The following is a 21,886-nucleotide window of genomic DNA, read 5'->3' as shown; positions in this document are numbered from 1 at the left end:
CCTTCCCCATCCTACTCTGTAAGACCACAACAGATAGGTCCGGGCAAGTCTGAGACCAGGAGCCAAGAATTCCATCCCGGTCTCCCACATGGGTGCAGGCGCCAAGGACTTGGGCCATCTGCTGCCTTCCCAAGAGCATCAAGAGGGAGCTGGATCAGAAGTGCAGCAACCGGGGCTAGACCCAGCACTCCAAGGCGGGAGGCTGTGCCAGTGTCAGCCCTAACCTTACTTTTTAACTTCTCGACTCTGTTTATTGTTGTGTGTGCCTTGTTAGGTACTGCTGGTCTGTGACGACTACAGCTGTGGGAGAGGGGGCCAGCTGCTGACACCTGATCAGCTAACTGGCAGACAGGTGCTACCACTGATTTCTGACTTCCATGACAACGCAAAAACAAACAAACAAACAAAAAAAAAAGAAAAAAGCACACAGCAGGTGAACATGGCCAGGTGTGCCAGACCTACAGCCTAAGTCACAGCTGTTCTGCTGGCCTGCCCCAGGGAAACACAGTGAAAACAGGCCCAAAAGAAGGTGCCCAAACTCTGGCCCCATGCTGAAATCCCTAAGTAAAGATCCAGCCAGAACGTTTAGAAACATGGGCTCTTCCCTGCGCTCCCCAACTCGGGTTGACTGTACCTGTAAACTGACCCACTTAACCAGCTCCCAGTGCAAAATTGTCTGCAGGGCCGGCACTGTGGCACAGGAGGTGAAACTGCGTGATGCCAGTATTCCTTCCAAGCACTGGTGCGAGTCTCAGCAGCTCTGTTTCTGACCCAGCTCCCTGCTAATGCACCTGGGAAAGCCTCAGATGACGACCCTGGTGCCCAAGCCTCTGACACCCACAAGGACCTGGCAGGAGTTCCAGGCTCCTGGCTGGCCCAGCCCAGGCAGTGCAGCTACTTGGGGAACGAATCAGTGAATGGAAGCTATCTCTCCTTCTGCCAGAGTACCTTCCCCTTCCGTCCCTGCCCCACAAGTACCACTGCGAGCCTGAATTCCCAGTGCAAGGTGCTACAGGATGAGAGCATGTGGGGCCTCCATGATGGGGCCGAGGCAGGACAGTCCTGCTGCCCATCATGGCTTACTGGTTCAATGTGACAGGGGGTCCCATGCTAAAAGCCAACTCAACCCTGCCATGGATACCCCATGTTGCCACAGGACCCCACAGACCCTCACCAAATGTGGCCTTTTGACCTTGGACCTCAAGCACTTTAAGCCAATAAACCTTTAGTCTTCAGACCCGTCTTGGCTGGTGGCAGTCATATACAGGCACAGAAAGTGCACTAAGACAGAGGGGTACCTCTTATCGTCACTGTGGGAAAACCCAATTTGACAAGTTCAAGGTGGATGTTAAAGACACCATGCTACTGCAGGTGTCTCCCACGGCACGCATACAGCGGCCGCCTCAGGCTTTACCTGGATTAGCTATCTAATATGCAAGATGATCCTAACAGCAGCACCAGGGTGTGCCACAAGCCCATGGGATGGAATTAGAAGATATGCATATTTAGATACAATATTTTTTAAAAATCTGTGCATACAAGGACTTTTTTTTCAAAAACATCATGGAAAAATGTGTATTAGGAGAAAACTATGCACGAAACTCATTTTTTTTACACAAAATAAGCTTATCTTTTAGTCCCATTTCCAGGAACGTAGAAGCACCCTGTCAAGGTATAGTGCACAGCATGGCGTAAGTACGCTGCCTTTGAAACCCATGGCTCTCCCCACCCCATCCCCCAAACTCAAGCTGGCAAAGCTGTTCTTACAAGACCTCTGACCCAGGGCTGATACCTTTGTTACTCTGCCCATTCTCCTGCTGGGATGAGGAGGAAAGTTCAGGAAAACAGGCACGCAGGCTTCAGGAAGGGTCTGACCTCGTGTGGCCGGCTGCAGAAGTACAACTTGGGCCTTGTCATCGGAGAGGAGGCTTGGAGGCAGTGCAGGCCACTTCCGAGGACTGCTCTCCACGGATAGCACCTGCTTTAGGTGCCCAAGCAGACCCTCTCCGCCTCACTTCTCAGAGTTAAGCCCAGGCTCAGCACCACTGCCAGGTGGTGCTGACCCCCAAGTGGCCTGCTGACCCCCTTCTAGACGCAAAAGGCTCTAACAATGCACTTCGGGATTCCTCATGACTAAGACGTTATCCTAAGCAAACAGACGGGATCACAACAGCCTGGTGTGGCAGCGGGGGCAACACCCCTGGGCCAGGCTGCCTGGGTTCAGAGCTCACCCCTTCAGCTTCTCGAGCTTCTCTAGCCCGGGAGCAGCTTCAGCCACGTGACTTATGGCGAGCATACATCCCAGTGGTGCTCAACGTACAGAGCTGTGCGGCGTCACTCTCATCCATCCCATAACATCGTCCTCCTCCTCCCTACGAGCACTTCCTCCACCTTCACTGGCCCTTCCTCCCTGCAGCTGCTAGCCTGGTTCTGTCTCTGCTTTGACAAACCTAGCAGCTCTGCCTCTTTGGGGCCTTTCACCCAGACGGCACTGGACAGCGTGTCGCCTGGGACTCGGCAGCACAGCGTGCGTGAGGTCCACGTCTGCTGAGCAGGAATAGGCCCGTCATGTCTCCGTGGCTGAAGCCTCTACGGCACAGAAAGATCACAGCTGCCACCTCCATCGTCCCGGGCTAGGAAGAGGACTGTACCCTTCCGTGTGTGAGCCTGTGTCATTTCTCTTGGACAGGCAGCAAAGAGCAGAACCGCCAGGACACAAGGTGAGTGACCTTCTGAGACAACCTAACCTGTCTTTGAAGACTACGTAAGGATATATGAAAATGTTCTCTTGATAAATATTTTAAAATACACATTTATGTGTACATGTGTGTGCTCATCTCACTGCACATTTTGGGGGTAGTGTGTATAAACAGACATTTCTTTGCTTTCCAAATTTTCCAGAAGTTTCATCAACTTAGAGTCAAGAATAAAAGACTTTGCTGGGGAGGGGAGAGGGGAAAATAAATACAACCAGGTCCTTCTGCTTAAAATGCTCTCCAGGCTCCTCAGCTCTCCAGGGTCACCACATGGACCTTGACCCTGGCAATCTGCCTCGGCTCCAGCTGGCTCCAGGCCGATCCCTCAGCTCCAGTGAGCCCGGATCCCACGCAGCTTCCCTCAGCGCTGTCTCAGCAACCTGCACAGGCTCCACCCACCAGGAGTTCCCAGCCCTCATGCCGCCTGCCTCCTGCATCCCCAACCCGGCAAGACGGGGCCTGTCTGGTCTTGGCTTGACAACCCTGGTTCCCCACCACAGCAGTCACAGAAAAGCTTAGTGTGGTGAACTGAACTGCAATACTGCCATGTAATGGAAGCCATTTAATGCTTACTCTCAGTCACCAGCTAGATTTCAGGATCAGCCTCAAAGCAAGACGCATGTGACCTAAGCAGCCACAGACCTGAGGACTTTTAACATTAGCAGCTCACAGTAACCAAACAGTGGGAGTGAGTCGCAGGTTCGTCTTGCTGCTCATGCCTGCCCCGAGTGGGTTCTATATTAACACACTAGTACATTACCAACTCACTAATACAACCCTAACAGATGAGCAGCTACAAGTTTTTTATTTTGTTTTGTTTTTAAGATTTATGTGTTTATATTGGAAAGGCAGACCAGACTTACAGACAGAAGGAGACAGAGGGAGAAATCTTCCATCTGCTGGTTCACTCCCCAAGTGGCCGCATCGGCCAAAGCTGAGGCAATCTGAAGCCAGGAGTTAGGAGCTTCTTCCAGGCTTCCCATGTGGGTATGGGGTCCCCAGGCTTCGGGCCGTCTTCCACTGCTTTCCCAGGCCACAGGCAGGGAACTGAATGGGAAGTGGAGAAGCTGGGACATGAACTGGAGCCTTTATGGGATCCCAGAGTTTATAAAGTAAGGATTTAGCCATTAAGCCGTTGCACCAGGTGCATGGACACCCATAAGTTTTAAGCGTATTAGAGTATGAAACCAAGTTGGAAAGTTCAAATTTCACTAGAAACCACACAAAGGACAAACAGGGCCAATCTACAAAGGCTGTAAATGTTGGGTACTGGGATGGATCTGACCAAAGGCTTCAGGTACAGCACACAGAAGATTTGTCTCGGATCTGACCTGGACAGTTCCTCAGCAGCCTAGGGGGGCTGACAGAGGACCCCACAGGCTAGGTTAGCAGAGGGAGGCGAGTCAGAGGTCATAGGACCCCAGGGACAAGAGCCGGGCTAGGAACAGGGAGCCCTGGACTGTGGAGTTAGACAGGCAGCGGAAGGAGGAGCCTGCGTGTTTCATTGCACGAAGCAGGCACCAATGCCATGATTCCGAATGTCACATCACTGTTACGAAATAACCATGGACACAGCCTTGCTTCAGATAAAAGAGACAAGTATCATGGGAAGACTACCGAGCTTCCGGTGGGTGTCTGGACCGGCTCCCTATGGGCGGCTAGTCAGTGTGCCTGTTTACTAACAAATGTCCCACCTGAGGCTTGCATCCTGGGGCTCAAGTCCAGGCTGTTTCTGGGTCCAGCTACCTGCTCTCCCATACCGCTGGTGGCTGAAGTGGCTGGGTTCTCGGCATCCACACGGGACCCTGGCCTGAGCTCCGAGCTCCTGGTGTGTGGGTGACCCACCCACCACTGTGAGCACCCAGGGAGAGAAGCAGCAGATTGGGATCTCCTTCCTCTTCCTCCCTCTGGTCCTTTTAAATAGATGGCAATACAGTTTTCTAGCCTGCCCTAATTTGAACTGGATTATGGTAATGATTGTACAACTCTGCACATTTGCTAAAATTGGTTGGATTAGACACCCATGATGGGAAAATCTTATGGTGTGCCAATCAGGTAAAGTGGTTTCAAAATAAGTCACAACACAAATGCCCAGTTAGATGGCTGCCAAGGCACCCAGCCTTGAAAGTAGGGGCCAACCGCCCTACGATGACACACTTCTCTTCCAGACTGCTTCCTGCCATCCTGTCAGCATGCAGGCTGCAGCGTCACAGCAAGGCCCTGGCTGAGCCTGAGGGCTCAGCGCCCTGGACACAGACCCCGGATAGGCCCTGGCCGAGCCTGAGGACTCAGCGCCCTGGACACAGACCCCGGACAGGCCCTGGCCGAGCCTGAGGACTAGCAGCGCCCTGGATACAGACCCCGGATAGGCCCTGGCCGAGCCTGAGGACTCAGCGCCCTGGACACAGACCCCGGACAGGCCCTGGCCGAGCCTGAGGACTAGCAGCGCCCTGGATACAGACCCCGGACAGGCCCTGGCCGAGCCTGAGGACTCAGCGCCCTGGACACAGGCCCCGGAGAGGCCCTGGCCGAGCCTGAGGACTAGCAGCATCCTGGACACAGACCCCGGACAGGCCCTGGCAAACCCCCTGCTAATGCTGCCTTCGCCTGTATGGGGGAGGGCAGGCTCCCCAGAAGATACCTGCCCCAACGCCCCAAGGGCTCCCCAGTTGCTCGTAAAGGATACGTAGATGGTCACGAGCTTGGGTGTGCTGCTGGCTTTGAAAATCAATGCTAGAAACTTCTCCAATTTTACCTTCAACTCTGGAGTCCAGGAATCCTGAAGGGAAAAAAGAAAAAATAAGAGAGACAGAGAGACAACAATAAGAACACCAGATAGCCGAGTGATGACAGTATTGTCAAGTTGCTGCCCTCAGGTTAAATATCCCTGCAGAAATTACTGAAACCAAAAACTAAATTCACCAGCAATGTGAAACTGAGAAAAAACAACACAAAAAAGCTTGAAGATTCAAATATCCATCCTGTGAAGGAAGAGAGGAGTTTGTAAGCAGGGGAAAAATAATCCCGGACATGATTTGAATATTTCACGTGCTTTAAACACACCCATAATAACCTTATTAGCTGAATACCAAAGAATAAGCAGCACAGTTAGGCATGCGTGGCACCGCACGTAACACAAACAATTAGTACCATGTTACCCAAAGGTTCCCAAAGGAAAGGACTGGTGCCACAAGCCTCAGCTAGAGAAGACAAAGGCCAGCAGCCGCCCCGCTACAGACGGCCCAGCACACTGAGAACAGTCTCTTACACAGAAACTGTCTCAAATAGTGCTTATTAAGAAGGAAAAAAAATTACTTACATACAAGTATCTAATGATCTTTATGTAGGAAAGTCAAGTCACAAACTTTGTCAAGAGAATTTGCTTTACACCTTTTTAAAAATTTATTTTTGAGGACCCGGTGGCGTGGCTTAGCGGTTAAAGTCCTCACCTCAGGTGTGCCGGGATCCCATATGGGCGCCGGTTCTAATCCCGGCAGCTCCACTTCCCCTTCCAGCTCCCTGCATGTGGCCTGGGAAAGCAGTCAAGGAGGGCCCAAAGCCTTGGCACCCTGCACCCCCGTGGAAGACCTGGAAGAAGTTCCTCGCTCCTGGCTTTGGATCAGCGCAGCGCTGGCCGTTGTGGCCACTTGGGGAGTGAATCATTGGATGGAAGATCTTCCTCTCTGTCTCTTCTCCCCTCTGTATATCTGACTTTGCAATAAAAACCAAATAAATCTTAAAAAAAAATATTTTTGAGAGGCAGAGACACAGGGAGAAAGAGAGAGAAACTGGCCAGGACTGGCCCAGGACCTGGGAAGCTGAGAGCCAGGAAGCCCACCGGGCTTTCCCACGTGCACAGCAGGCACTGAGTTACGGGTCTGCGTTAGCCGGGTGCTGCAGTCAGGAGCCGGAGCTGGGAGCAAGTGCACACTCTACAGGGAAGGACACCAAGGACTCAGGCTCCGTCCACAAGTCCTTCTGGGCAGCAAGCCACTCAGCCACAGCCAGCAGCCCACACCAAGCATCCACCCCACTGTCTCCCTGGGTTGCCACGCCCCCACACCCACATACCTCCCATCTCCCCAAGCTCTCTCTTCCTCTCCAGCTTTGCCCCCACCCCAGGCCTCCACCATCTCCCAATCATTCCATCCAGTCTGTCACCCAACTTTTTTGGGGGAAAAAAATACTACCAGATAAGAAGAAAACTCCTTATAGGTCACCCAAAAAGGAGAAACAAACTGTACTTGGGTCACCAAAAATTCCCCTAAAGTTCCCAGTAAAATAAACTCATCTATCAAAGCAAAGAACAAAACAAACAAATAAAAGAAACAAAACAAAAAAGAAATTAAAAAAAAAAAAAAAAAAAAAGAAACCAAACACAGCAGGACCAAAAATCTAGCCAAAAAAAAAAAAAAAAAAAAATCCTGCAATGAGCAGGCCACGAAATCCAGGCTGGGTGAAGTCCAAGGTGGTGAGTGCAGGTACTGCAGAAACCACCCAGCAGGCCTGAATAAAGACACAAGTCCTCGCCTTCAAAACCCCGGGATCCCATATGGGCGCCGGTTCTAATCCCGGCAGCTCCACTTCCCATCCAGCTCTCTGCTTGTGGCCTGGGAAAGCAGTCGAGGACGGCCCAAGGCTTTGGGACCCTGCACCCGCGTGGGAGACCCGGAAGAGGTTCCTGGTTCCCAGCATCGGATTGGCGCGCACCGGCCCGTTGCGGCTCACTTGGGGAGTGAAACATCGGATGGAAGATCTTCCTCTCTGTCTCTCCTCCTCTCTGTATATCCGGCTTTCCAATAATAATAAAATCTTTAAAAAAAAAAAAATTACAAATTCTATAAGACAGCTGCAGGATAAACTAAACATGGCAGAGTGGTGGATCAAGAACCAGAAAACAGATATGAGTAAGTCACCCCGCATGCGGCCTGCCAGAATCCCAGACACAGGAGACATGGCACCAAACAGCACCAGGCCAGGGGCAGGCGGGCGCTCCCTGCTTTGCCTGGTCCCAGCTGACGTGGGCATCTGGGGAGTGAACCAGCAAACAGAACACATGTCTATCTCTCTTCTGCCTTTCCTCCCTCCCCTCACTCAATCAAACTGCCTTTAAAATAAATAAGTTTACTTCAATAAAACACATGCCCTCGGCGCATGCCCCACAACAAGGACCCTGGGATGGTTGGGAGGCTGGGTGTGGCTTCTCCCCTCATCTCTCCCCTTTCCCCAGAAAAAAGAGAATGTGAAAACAATGGTCTTATCCAACTTTCCTCCAGCCCTTGACCCTTCACACGCTAATCAAATATGTAAAAATTATCAAAAATATAATTTATATGATTAAAAATAAAGAAAACACGTAGCATGTATAACTGTAGGAATACACTTCACAGTACTGAGCGGCACCAATGCAAAGCCTCATCATGTTCAACACATTTTTGTCACAAACACAATCGGGGGAGAAAACAGTCCTGGAAGATGCAATGGTGCCTGGAGAAGGTGTGAGAGAGAACAGGGCCAAGGGGATACAGGAAGAGATGCAGTGAACTCCTGCAGCTGGTCCAGCAGCTCCCGGGCGAGATCACACAGCTCTCCCCAGGACACAACGTAGAGAAACCAGAGAACAAAGCCAAGGCCTGAAGGGAAAGGCCCCACAGGGGTGGGCAGACAGGCAGCCTCAGCCAGCAGCCCTGCAGTGTTCTCTCAATACCGAGACAGGACAAGCAGCGGGCCTTACTGGGGACAGGATGCTAAAATACCCACGGCAGTCTGCGTTCACAGAACAGCCCACAGGATTGCATCGCAGGGCATGAGAAAATCTGCTAATGCTAATAATCTGAAAACATCAGCCAGGCTTAACTCCATGCAGTCCACCAGGGCGTGAACCAGGTGCTGTACCCTCTGGGGCAGGCACTGCTTACACACATCAACACATAAGGCAAAAATCCCAGACCCAAAAGTCATTTTTTGCCATGGAAACAGAAAATAACTGCCCCAGAAGCAGGTAAAGAATCGCTGCCTTCTATACAACTTTCTTCTGACATTGTTTCCATGACTGAGAGGGACAGGAGCCCATGTGGGCCTCTGATTATGGTGGGGGGGTGGGGAGGTTCCCACCAGGAAGGTGGGTGGGATAGTGTTTCAGTTTGTTTTTTCCCCTTCAGTGTCTGCAGGAGGAGGGGAGGGGGCCTCTCCTTTTGTTTTAATTTGTTTGCTTGGATCTCTAACCCTAGGCACTCCTATGACCTGTCTTCACTTCTACCTGGCTTACTTCATACTGTCAGGGAGGGAGGTGGGACGTGGAGCCTTGGTGTAGTACATTACACCTCTACCTGAGGTGCTAAAGTGGCAGTATCCAATATGGGTGCTGGTTCAAGACTTAGACGCTCCACTTTCCAACCACCTCCTTGTTAATGTGCAGGGAACAGCAGCAAAGGATGGCCCAGTGTCTGGGCCTCTGTACCCCCGTGGAAAACCTGGAAGAAGCTCCTGGCTTCCGGCTTCAGACATTATGGCCATCTTGGAGAGTGCACCAGTGGATGGAAGACTGAACTGTCTCTCCATAACTGACTTTCAAATAAATAAATAAATCTTAAAAAAAAAAAGTCAGTCAATATGTGGCTAAGCTCTTACATTCTCACAGATGCGTCGCAGTCCAGCACTGGACCATGAGACTACGAATACAACACAGAGGAACAGAGTCAGCAGGTGTACCCCTGTTGCCGTGTGACTGGGTTGCTTCTGGGTTTTGCCTTTTTGCTGTTATAAACAGTATCACCCTGTGGGCATTACTGCGCCTTACCCAGGTCCACAGCTATGCACAAGAAACATACGACAGCTAGCGTAGGATGGCTAATGGTGCAGACACGGACCCCCAGTCCCACTGGATGACTGCAGGTTTTAAAGCAATCACCTATGCAAATTGCAGCTTTGGAAGTTACCAGTCAGAAACTCGGAGTAGTCAAGGCTGGCACTCACTTGAAAGAGCTCCTTAAACGACGGGTGGACCACGGGGTTGGGCACAAACGGCAGGGCGTAGAAAGGAAGGAACTCAGTGGTCTGGCTCAGCGCGGCCCCTCGGGTCTCCAGGTAGGTCTTGAAGAATGACATCCTGTCGTCCAGCTCCTGCTTGTCCTGGGGAGGGGGTCGGGGGACATGCACCTGGGGCTTAGCCAGGTCACAGCCATCAACCCTACCTGTCCCAGCAGGTGTGCTTTCTCTACTCAACAAACATCATCTCAAATTCCCACCTGCCACCCCCTTAACAAAGTGTTGTTAAACAACTACACAGGGCCAAGCATCCCCTATGGGCACTGGTCCAAGTCCTGGCTGCTCCACCTTCAATCCAGTTCCCTGCTTGTGGCCTGGGAAAAAGAGCAGAAGGTGGTCCAAGTCCTTGGGTCCCTGCAGCCATGTGGAAAACCTGGAATGAGCTCCTAGCTGCTGGCTTCAGCTTGGGCCCAGCTCCCGTAGTTGTGACCATCTGGACAGTGAACCAGCATTGACACGCGCGTGGGAAACCCAGATAAAGTTCCAGGCTCCTGGCACTGCCCTGGCCCAGCTCAGGGTGTTGCAGTGATTTTGGGGAATGAACAAGCATGATAAACCTCTTTCTTTCTCTGCCTTTCAAATAAATAAGTAAATCTTTAAAATATGAAAAAGAGAACACACATTTTTTGAGTTAGAGTTCCTCTTCTGAACAATGCACTTCAAAATTAAATTCCAGGGCCTGGCATGATGTGCTTAAAGTCGTCGCCTTGAATGCACTGAATCCCTTATGGGCGCTGGTTCTAATCCCGGCAGCCCTGCTTCCCATCCAGCTCCCTGCTTGTGGCCTGGGAAAGCATTCGAGGACGGCCCAAAGCCTTGGGACCCTGCATCCCTGTGGAAGACCTGGAAGAGCTCCTTGCTCCTGGCTTCGGACTGGCTCAGCTCTGGCCGTTGCGGTCACTTGGGGAGTGAGCCATGGGACGAAAGAGCTTCCTCTCTGTCTCTCAACCTCTCTGTATATCTGCCTTTACAATAAAAATAAAAATAAATCTTTAAAAAAAAATTAAAATTCCAGGGCCCAGCATGATAGCATAGCAGCTAAAGTCCTCGCCTTGAACGTGCCAGGATCCCATATGGGCACAAGTTCTAATCCCGGCTGTTCCACTTCCCATACAGCTCCCTGCATGTGGCCTGGGAAAGCAGTCGAGGACGGCCCAAAGCCTTGGGACTCTGTACCTGTGTGGGAGACCCAGAAGATGATTCTGCTTCTGGCTTCCGATTGGCTCAGCTCCAGCCATTGCGGTTGCTTGTGGAGTCAACCATCAGAAGGAAGATTTTCCTCTCTGTCTCTCCTCCTCTCTGTATATCAGCCTTTTCAATAAAAATAAATCTCTAAAAAAAAATAAATTCCAGGCCTGGCAGTGTGGCCTAGTGGCTAAAGTCCTTGCCTTGAATGTGCCGGGATCCCATATGGGCGCCAGTTCTAATCCTGGCTGCTCCACTTCCCATCCATCTCCCTGCTTGTGGCCTGGGAAAGCAGTCGAGGACGGCCCAAAGCGTGCACCTGCGTGGGAGACCTGGAAGAGGTTCCTGGTTCCCGGCTACAGATCGGCACAGCACCGGCTGTTGCGGTCACTTGGGGAGTGAATCATCGGATGGACGACCTTCCTCTCTGTCACTCCTCCTCTCTGTATATCTGACTTTGTAATAAAATAAATAAATTTAAAAAAAAATTCCAAAAACATGTTTATTAATTATTTTAAAATTAAAACCAAATTTTTAAATGGGCATACAAATGGGCTGGCGCTGGGACACAGTGGATATAGCTGTCATCCACAGCATCAGCATCCCATGTGGACACTGGTTTGAGTTCAGCTGTTCCACTTCCAATTCAGTTCCCTGCTGATGTGCCTGGGGAATCAGAAGGGAAAGTCCAAACGCTTGAGTCCCTGCACACACAGGAGCTCTGTCCATCTCTTCTCTCCTCTCTTTAAATTGAAAACAAAACCAAAAAAAAAAGCCCATGTCGAATGACTATTATCTTCTCATTCATTCATCCCATGAACCTTCTGACGCCCTTTTGTATAAATATTAAGTAGCCAAATAAACTTTATGTTGGTGAGGTGAGTCTTTTAAAAGCTTTAGGAAAACAATGCAGTTTTGATTGCAGAAATTCTTTAATCTTCCTGTAAGCTAAACAACCAATTGCTGGCAAGGAGGTAGGAAGTCACCCATCAGGACACCATGTGCCTGCATCTTGTAAGCAACATGGTTATAAACACCAACAAACTCGCCCAGGGCTCCCCTGGGAAACCCAGCGGTCTCCCAAGTCCACTACTTCCCCTGCGCACCTCCCCCTGCTTGTGGACCCATCAACGGCAAACCTACCGGCCTGCCCGCACGGTGTTTCAGAAGGAAGATGGCGAAATGGATGTGCAGGTAGAATTCCAGCTTCTGGGCCGTGCAGTCGCCGTCTCGGACTGCGCTGGGCACATGCTCCTCCCACAGGTGGAAGAACGCCTTCTGGTGACCGCTGTCAAAGGCCGCCAGGAGATCCTTCTGCCGAGAGGAAAACAGCCGGGGCCCCAGTGGGGTTAGAGGCGTTCCTGCTGACACCCCAAATTCTCACAGTGCCCCCAACACTGGAGATGGTCCTTGTCTTGTCGTTTAGGGGTCAGAGACCACTCAGGGCTTCAAGCTACTCAGGCAGACTGCTGACCTGCTCCTTACCCACCCTCTGCAGGGTCAGGGCTGGACAGTGTGGCAGGCAGAAAGCATGGACAGCCTTCGAAACGGGACCAAGGCTGGATGCCAGGGGGTTCACGGCCAAGTAGATCAATACCCACAGCTGCCTTTGCACTTGCTGTTCCACAGCAGGCCACAGGGCAGGCCTCACCAGAAGACCCCTCCTATGTAGGGCAAGTGGGACAGGCCATTCAAGGCTCTGGGATGAGAACTCTGACCGTCAACATGCCGGGGTCAGGGAGGTGGGCACTGCTATTGCCCTGTGGCTGGAAGCGTGTCTGGCCTGCATGGCAGTCACAGCCAACACCCACATGGCAGCAGGTGCAGCACCCCACAAGCACTGGCTAGCAGCAAAGGAAGGTGCAGGCTGCCTGTCAAAGAATTAAATCCTTTTATTTTTTTAAAACGGCGAAGATGGGGCCCAGCACAGTAGCCTAGTAGCTAAAGTCCTTTCCTTGCACATGCCAGGATCCCATGTGGGCACCAGTTCTAATCCCAACAGCCCTGCTTCCCATCTGGCTCCCTGCTTGTGGCCTGGGAAGGTGGTCAGGGATGACCCAAAGCCTTGGGACCCTGCACCCATGTGGGAGACCCAGAAGAAGCTCCTGGCTTTGGATTGGTGAAGCTCTAGTCATTGCAGCTGCTTGGGGAGTGAATCAGCAGATGGAAGATCTTCTTCTGTCTCTCCTCCTCTCTGTATATCTGACTTTCCAATAGACATAAAATAAATCTTTAAAAAATAAATAAAAATGAAATGGTGAAGATGGTAAATTTTATTTATTTATTTTCAAAATCACAACTACAAAAACATGACCTAAGGAGACATGTAAGCATTTCAAATGCAGCTGGGCTGGAATGTGAGAGAAAACCAGTGGTAAAGTGCCCAGCCGCTTTGTCTGGAGGAAGCCGACTCGGGGACACGCTTCAGGACTTGGGCTGGCAGGCTGTGTCCTCATTCCATCCCATAACAAGTTCCATGGGGCAGAGGGACTTGCTGTAGTCCCCACGCAGCTGTGTGCAGCTCCGAGGGGCTCAGCTCTACGCAGAAGCAACTTGAGACACCGGGGCTGGGGAGCAAGGCTGCTTCCCTGAAGGACGCCCCACCAGCTAAGGCCCTGCCTGCACACAGTGAGCCTTCCTGGCTGGGGTGTCCCCATCCCACTCTCAAGAGCATGGATTCCTGTCCTGGCTCGGCTCCCTGCTGGTGTGCAGGCTATGGGGGGTGGGGGGTAGGAGATACAACCCAGGAGGGTTGGGGGATAGGACCCAGTAGGTGATGGCTCAAGTACCAGGGTCCTTGCCAGCCACACACAGGTCCACTATGACGTCAGCCTGGCCCAGTGCTGGCTGTTTTGAGCACTTGAGGAGTGACCCAGCAGCTGGAACCTCTCTCCCTCTCCAGGTGCCACTCCCATCCCTACCTTTCAAATAAATACCTACACTTTTATTCTTTTTAAGATGCATCTGTGTGCATGCTAGTAACAACTACTACTATCTACTTTTCATTCCAGCTGAGGCAGAGCCGGGGAGGCCACCTCTAATCCAGCTTCCTGCTCCTCACGCCCAGAGAGGTGAGGGGCGGCGGCTTAAAGACCCTGGGCCCCTCGGGAGGGAGATGCGGAGGAGCCCTGGACCCCCAGTTTCGGCCTGGCCCAGCCCTGGTTGCCAAGGGTATTTGGGAAGTAAACTGGCAAATAGAAGTTCTTCCTCTCTGCTTTTCAAATAAAATAAAAAATAAATTTAAAAATGCTTTAAAAAGAGGAAAAATAAGGAAACTATTACCTGAATTATCAATGATTTGGAGTCTCTTAAAGATCCACCCATTGATTTACATGGTTTTCCCTTGATTTTGCATTCCTTTGAAAACGTCTTCAGAGTCTCTTCAAATTCAGCAAAATCTAAATACTATAAAAGAGAACACACAAGAAGGAAAAAAAAAAAGCGAGAGAACACAATCAAACAACTCCACATCAACAAAATAAAGAGTCCAACTGAAAAACGGGCAAATGACCCGAGAAGACATTTTGTCAAAGACACACAAAAGGCGACAGGGATGTGAAAAGGCACTCACTAATCACCACTAAACACCACTAATCACCCAGTCATGCCAACGGAGATCACCTAGCACCTGCTGGGACAGCTGTTACCAAAAGGCCGACAAGGTCAGCCAAGATGCAGGAAAGGGGAGCCTCAGCCCCTGCTGGTGGGAGTGCAAACGGCAGTCAACACGGAAAGCTCCATGCAGAAAGCTCCTGCACAGCCCAACAACGCCACTGCAGCCCAGACACAGAAAGCAAAGTCAGTGTTCCAAGGGGCTCTCTGAACCCTCACGTTCAACATTTCCAAGCTATGGAATCCCTCTGAAAGCCTGTCAACAGAACAAAGCAAGCCAGCAGACAGAGTGTGTGTGTGTGTGTGCCTGGTGTGTATGAAGGTATTTCAAAAAATCTGCAGAGAGTAGAGCCGAAAGGTTGCTCTGTGGTGCGTGTTTGGTGCGGCTGTTGAGCCACTGGTTGGTGCACATGGCCGAGTCCCAGCCCATGCTTCCAGTCCAGCTTCCCGTCGCACGCACCCTGGCAGATGGCACACTGGCACACAATGGTCCAAGCACTCCGTCCCTGCCACCCACATGAGGGAACCAGACTGTCTGACCTCTGGACTTCTGCCTGGCCTAGCGTTAGCTGCTGTAAGTATTCGGGGAATGAAACTGCAGATGGAAAATCCGTTTGCCCAGTTAAGTGAGGTGATGGATGGAGGAGATGACTGTGGTGATCATTTCATCTACCTATATCAAAACATCAAGTTCTACATCTTAAATATATTTTTGCTCAATTATACCTAAATAAAACTAGAAGCAGTGCAGAAATACATACATACTTCTCTGCTTTGGCATCCACACATCCTGCCTCCGCTGTGACTATACCAGCTGAATAGTGTCAGCAAGTAACGATCTTACTTGGAACCCTGCCACTCATCTGGGAGAACCTGTTATCTTTGGAGTAGTTTAGAATCCTGCTAAGAACTCACTAATCAAAGCCCACTGGGATGGTTCAGTGGCTAAATCCTTGCCTTAAATGTGCCTGGGATCCCAGGTGGCTGCCAGTTCATGTCCCGGCTGCTCCACTTGCCTTCCTGCTCCCTGCTAGTGGCCTGGGAAAGCAGCAGAGGATGGCCCAATGCCTTGGGACCCTGCAACAACATGGCAGACCTGGAAGAAGTTCCTGGCTCCTGGCTTCAGGAGGCATTTGGGGAGTTAACCAGCAAATGAAAGATTTTTTTGTCCCTCCTTCTCTTTGTAAATCTGACTTTCCAATAATAAAAATAAATATATCTTTTTTTTAAAATGAAGATTAAAAAAAAAAAAAACAAAGCCAGACACACACCAGGGTCCATGTCACCAGTGATCTGGCAGCAGGGCCCTCACAGGCCCTCCGCCCTATGCTCTATACACCCGCCCCCTCGGCTCACGTTGACCCGGCTGCACCCCTTGGTCTCCCTCTGCTCTGGGGTCATGTGCCTAGGCCTGGTCCACAGCCCTCTGCTGTGACAGCCTCGAGCATTTCCACAGCAGGGGGCCTCCTCCTGCTCTGGTGCCTCGTCTCTGGAGGCCAGACAGCTCAACCCTGCAGTAAGATGGAGACTGCTTCAGCTGTGTGTCCGACTCTAAAAGCTTTCAGTGGGGCCATGGCACAGTAGATAAAGTTGCCACTTGCAGCATCCCATGAGGGCACCTGTTTGGTCCCAGCACCCAAATGCCTGCTAATGCTTCTGGGAAAGCAGTTGAAGACCTTGCACCCATGTGGGAGACCTGGAAGAAGCTCCTGGCTTTGGACTGGCCCAATACTGGCCATTGTGGTCATTTGGAGGGTGAACCAAAGATCTCTCTTTCTCTCCTCTCTATTATCTCTCCTCTCTGTAAATCTGCCTTTCAAATAAAAATAAGTAAGTCTTAAAAAAAATAAGATTCCAGCTCAGAAAATCAATCTATAAACACATGGAAAACCGAATGACAGTACTGATGTGCCGACAGAAGGGCCGCCCCACAAGGCACCCAGGAATCTGCTGCACTTGGTCTCCTTCCTGAGACCTGTGCCGTACCCGTACTCACCTCTCTGACTATTCCCAGTAACTCCGACTCGTGAGCCAGAATGTCGCCCATGGTGAACCACTGCCCGGAACTCTCACAGCAGAAACTCTGCAAGGCAAACGCAGAAGAGCAAAGCTGCAATTCCCAACACGTGGGAGTTACAGCCAGGCGGCAGGCCACGCTGGGCAGCATGACACCCCCGGCAAGGCCCAAGCCCTGACCCTGGCACCTGGGAGCACCACAGCTGTTCCTCTGCTGACCCATCCATGGGGGCACTGGCCTGGATTATCCTCAGGGTCCCGCTAATCCCAGAGGGATAGGAGGGAGACCGGACTCCCGCCCTCCGCACTGTGGCACACAGCCCCCGGGGCCATGCCACTGGTTCCAACAGCACCTTCCTGCTCCCCTGGGCTCCCACCTCCCTGGGCAGTCCTTCAGAGTGGCTGGCCTCAGCTGCCGAGGGGCCGAGACATGGGGCCTCTGACACTCAACACCCCGTTCTCTCGCTCCTGAGCCAAGGCACTGGCACAGACAGCTTGTCCTCATTTATGAAACAGAACAGACAATCCTCCTCTCCCACCTCCACTGCCACACCCTGTATACATGTTTCTGGGACCCCTAACCCTTCCTGTGGGGGCTCCACCTGCTTCCAGGCACCTGCAGCCCAATGCTCAGAGCCCAATACACCTGGACCGCTTCCATCTGCTATGTGCTCTGCATAAGGAGCCCCACTCGCCACCAAGACTGCTGGACCCCTAGAGCTCACTCCTGGCCTGGAGGAGCTGCCCCCATCCTGGCCCTTTCTGCCATCACCTCATCTCACTCAGGCCCTTGCTTAAAGTCCCCCACCTGGGGAGACTTGCCCAGGCCACCCTTCCTAATGGCTCAGTCCTATCCCTCCAGTCCTGGGCTGCCTACTCCAGCTGGTGTAAAGGTGCCCTCGGTCATGGGTCTGCTCCACCCTAGGATGTGCCCGCCACGTGAAGCCACGTTCCCTGAGCCTGTCAGCTCTCCACCCGGGGTCTGGCACGCAGCAGATGCTCAAACACACTCAGACAGAACATCTCAGACATAATGGACATAGCAAGCAGGGGTCAGCCAGCCACTGCTTAAGGACCACTCACCTCGCCAGCCTTCCTCTGGACCAATCACAGCCCAGACCAGCCCCTGTACCCTCCCAACAGGCCTCCCAAGGACGATCTGCTGACCACCACCCCAGGCTCTCTCAGCCCACCTCTCCAGCAAACCTTGGCTCCGACCTGACCACCCTCAGGAAGTCTCCCATGAACCCTTCTCTTCCCTCTTCTTCCCCACTGGGGCAAGGTTGCCTCCTCCAGGACCAACTGTACCCACACCTACTTCCCCTGGCTGCTTACAAAGGCACAGCGATGTGCTCCCGTTTTGTATCATCTGAACCTACCAGAGGGTCTGCTGAGTAGAACAGGTGATAAAATTAACCCCAGATGGAGGAAACAGAACTTTCGAAGGCTCTGGAATACAGATTTAAAAACAACAACAAGGCTGGTGTGATGGCATAACAACCTAAGCCTCCGTATATAGAGACAGCATCCCATACAGGGAGCAGGTTTGTGTCCCAGCTGCTCCACTTCCAGCTCCCTGCAATGTGCCTGGGAAAGCAGTGGAGAATGGCTCATGTGGGAGACCCAGAAAGAAGATCTTTGGTCTACTGGTTCACTCTCCAAATGCCTCCAACTGCCAGAGCTGGGGAAGTCCAAAGTCAGGAGCCGGGAGCTTCTTCTCCATGGCTTTCCCAGGCACATTAGCAGCGAGTTGGATAGGAAGTGAAGCAGCCAGGGCTTGAACCAACGATGATGTGGGATGTCAATGCCGCATATGGAGGCTTAGTTTACTACACCACAGCACAGGGCCGAGCTTCCATTTCTTTAGGAAATAAGTTAAGGGCCTACAGCTAGCCGGGTGAGGGGAGGACTGAGGGATTTGCATAGCAAGCATTCCGCTGGTGGACAGACTAGAGAGAAGCTTGGCCTGGGACCCCGGGTAGCTGAGCGGGTGGATCTCAAAGCTTGAGGCCCCCACCCAGCTGGACGACCTCCGCGTCCCCCCTGCAAGCCTGGCCATCTGTGACAAAGATCAGGAACTGCATGCGACGCGGAGCAGCGCGGCCTTTTCCCGGGACGTCCAGGCGGTCGCCTTGGGCCCTTGCCCATGACCGCCCACGACAAGAACTCCGCCCACCGAGGGGCCAGCGGAGTCGTGCACAAGGGCGACTCTTCGGAGGCCCGAGGCGAGGGCGGAGGACACGCTTACCTGCCGCTGGCCCCGTTGCCACTCAGCCTAGCCAGCCCGGCTGCCACCTCTCCCGCCGTCACCCGGGCAACCGCTGCCGCCAGCCGGCATCACGTGGGGCGGCGCAGCCAATCGCGCTGTGCGCGGGGGGCGCGGAGCAGCCTGGGAGGAGAGTCGGGGGCGGAAGTGGGGGCTTGACACGCTGGTGGTCGCCGGTAGGCCCAGCGCTGGCGGTCTCCTTGTCCAGGAGTGACCGTCCCTAACTCACATGTAAGCCAGTATGTGTGATACCTTTACCCGGAATGACCTGTGTTCCAGCCTGGTTTCTGTACTTGCCAGTGAGCTAAGGTTTGCTCGGCCCTGCCCAGTCCGCCCACTTACAAAACAAACCCACACACTTGCCAAGGGATGGGAATACCTTGCCCAGCTTGTCCGATGGCTAAATCTGGACCACGTGCTGATCAGTGAGAGCTATGGCCCCGTAGGGGAGTTTCTCATGTTCCCCCACTCAACCTACTCCCAGACCCAGATCTCACGTACTCTAGCAGGTGCTAGGCCCTTGCCCGGCATAGCCTGCCCCTCCATTTTTGCATTTATATGAGCTGGAGGACGTTGTGGGTTGGCCCACCCCATACCGTGTTTTAGGATGCGCATGGAGATGCGGCAGCTTGGACCTGCCCAGCCTATTATCGGCCTCAGTACCCGTGAGTATTGGTGGGTTCCGTGTTCAAACCTAGTTCAGCCCATCACCACTCCAACTCTTGAGCTAACCACCAGGACTTGTATTTCCACAAGGTTGGGCCCACTTATCCCCCACGGAATCTACCCCCAGACCTGGTTTTCTCACATGCTGGTTAGTGTCATGGTCTTGCCTAATGTGACCTGTCCACTGTTGCAACATTCAGTCAGGTCCTGGGATCTAGCTGTGTTAGACAGGCCCGCAGCATGTGGTGGTCAGCGATGCTCTGTGCGAACAAGCCCACCTCAGGACTCCATGTGGGCTGGTGAATCGGTCTGACCCATACAGATCTTCCAGTCTCTCCACTCCAAAACACCAGGTCTCAGTCCCCGCGCTTACCTGCAAGTACAGTGGCCCTGTTGTTGGGGGTCCCTCAGGAGTCATTCCTCACCTATGCGTGCAGTAGTCTTATCCATGGGTGTCTCTAGGCAGTAAGTCGCCACTCCCCAGAGCTTGTCAGCAGGCATGACTGATGAAGCAGAGGTTCTGCTTCGCATGCCTGGCCCGCCCCACTTTGCTTTTCGAATAAAAGGCAATAAAATAAAACCTTAAAACAACAACAACAGGGCCCAGTGGCGTGGCCTACCGGCTAAAGTCCTCGCCTTGAACGCCCCGGGATCCCATATGGGCGCCGGTTCTAATCCTGGCAGCTCCACTTCCCATCCAGCTCCCTGCTTGTGGCCAGGGAAAGCAGTCGAGGACGGCCCAATGCATTGGGACACTGCACCCGCGTGGGAGACCCGGAGGAGGTTCCAGGTTCCCGGCTTCGGATCGGCGCAGTACCGGCCGTTGTGGCTCACTTGGGGAGTGAATCATCGGACGGAAGATCTTCCTCTCTGTCTCTCCTCTCTGTATATCTGACTTTGTAATAAAATAAATAAATCTTTAAAAACAACAACAACAACAAACGCGAGGCACAGAGAGGTTAAGAAAGTTCTCAAAGTCCCCACAGCTGGGGATCCCAGGAGTAAACCCAGCCATGGTGTACCTGATCCGCAAGGAAAACCCCTCTTGGTTGGCTTTGCCTCAAGTACATTTGCTCGCTGCTGGGGTTGGGGGTCCCTGTGGTGGAACTGTGGCTGGCAGCTCAGCACCAGCCCCCCTCTTGCTGATGCTAACACCTGCCAGTCAGGGATGGGCATGCATCTGACCCCATCTCCCTGGCCACAGTGGCTGGTCCAGGATGGCTGTGCTATTCAGTGATAACCCCTGGGACCTTTCCACATGTTCATCATAGAGAGGAAACCCTGAAGTGGCCTGCAGCCATACTATCACCAAGCAGACAATCCTGAGCAAACGACACGAAAGGAAATGTGCTGGGGCGCTCTGGCTCTGGGCTCTGAGCCCCCCTGGAGCCACGCTCACGCTTGTGGCAACTCTGTCCATCCTGAGCACCACTGCTTCCCCCAGCCTCCTCTCAGTCAGCCATCTATTTTACTGCAACTGGATCAAGCTGAGCTTGCTTCCGTCATATGCAACCCAAAGAAGTGTGACTACTGCAGACATGTAAGGATATTTCACAACAGCCATGGATATAAAACATAAGTTTATTTTGGTGTACTTTAAAAAAAATTCATGCATATGGGAAGATGTGCAAAATGTTCATAGAAAATGTATATCGTGCAACATTGCGTGGATTTCCACTATTCTTGTAGAGCAGATTATGTCTAAGGTGGCTCGGAAGAGGAGTAGCCGAGACTCAAACTGGCATCCATATGGGATGCTGGCACGGAAACAGGAAGCTCCTTGGCCTGTCAGACCACAGCGTCAGTCCCCAGCCGCACTCATTTCTAAACCCATTTACAAAGGGACATTGAGGATGTGGGCAGTGGTCAGGGGCTTGAGCAGTGACCAGATCAATTGATTGGGGCTGGTGCTGTGCGGCAGTGGCTTAACCTCTTCCCGTGATGCCCACACCCTGTCTGCCAGTGCCAGTTCCCCTCCTGGCTGTTCCCCTCTGCTTCTGATCCAACCACCTGGTAGTACAATCTGGCAGGGCAATGCAAGATGGTCTAAATGCTTGGTCCCCTCCCTGCCTCCCATGTGAGAGACCCAGATGGAGTCCCCAGGCTACTGGCTTCAGCCTGGTCCAGCCCCAGCCTGGGAGTAAACCAGCAGATAGATTTTCTCTGTAACTCTGCCTTTCAAATAAATAGAAGATGAATCCCTGACTGGGGGTATAGGTAAAGGCCCATCTATAGGGAGTGGCCCTTGAGCTGGCTGAGGGCCATTGTGGGATGCCCACCACTTCTTACTGGGCCCAGCGGCAAATGAAGTCTTTTATGGTAGCTGGGGCTGGGAGGA

At 52.4% G+C, this 21,886-nt stretch overlaps 1 protein-coding gene across 1 annotated transcript in view; it reads right to left on the bottom strand.

The window, feature by feature from the left end:
* The window catches only part of ARMC9 (armadillo repeat containing 9), a 98,467-nt gene extending 79,559 nt beyond the window's left edge, over positions 1-18,908 (bottom strand). The window contains exons 1-7 of the mRNA XM_004577203.4: positions 18,865-18,908; positions 16,597-16,683; positions 14,271-14,393; positions 12,132-12,302; positions 9,732-9,887; positions 5,443-5,535; positions 1,793-1,817 (exon numbers count right to left, since the gene is read on the bottom strand). Coding sequence (XP_004577260.2) covers positions 1,793-1,817; positions 5,443-5,535; positions 9,732-9,887; positions 12,132-12,302; positions 14,271-14,393; positions 16,597-16,647 — 619 coding nt within the window. The 5' untranslated portion in view covers positions 16,648-16,683; positions 18,865-18,908. The remainder of the gene's footprint in view (positions 1-1,792; positions 1,818-5,442; positions 5,536-9,731; positions 9,888-12,131; positions 12,303-14,270; positions 14,394-16,596; positions 16,684-18,864) is intronic.
* Between the last annotated feature and the right edge of the window lie 2,978 nt (positions 18,909-21,886).

The sequence above is a fragment of the Ochotona princeps genome, chromosome 5 (genome assembly GCF_030435755.1).
Source record: "Ochotona princeps isolate mOchPri1 chromosome 5, mOchPri1.hap1, whole genome shotgun sequence".
NCBI lineage: Eukaryota > Metazoa > Chordata > Mammalia > Lagomorpha > Ochotonidae > Ochotona > Ochotona princeps.
Note: the sequence above shows the minus strand (reverse complement) of the source record. Positions and strands in the feature narration are given on the sequence as shown.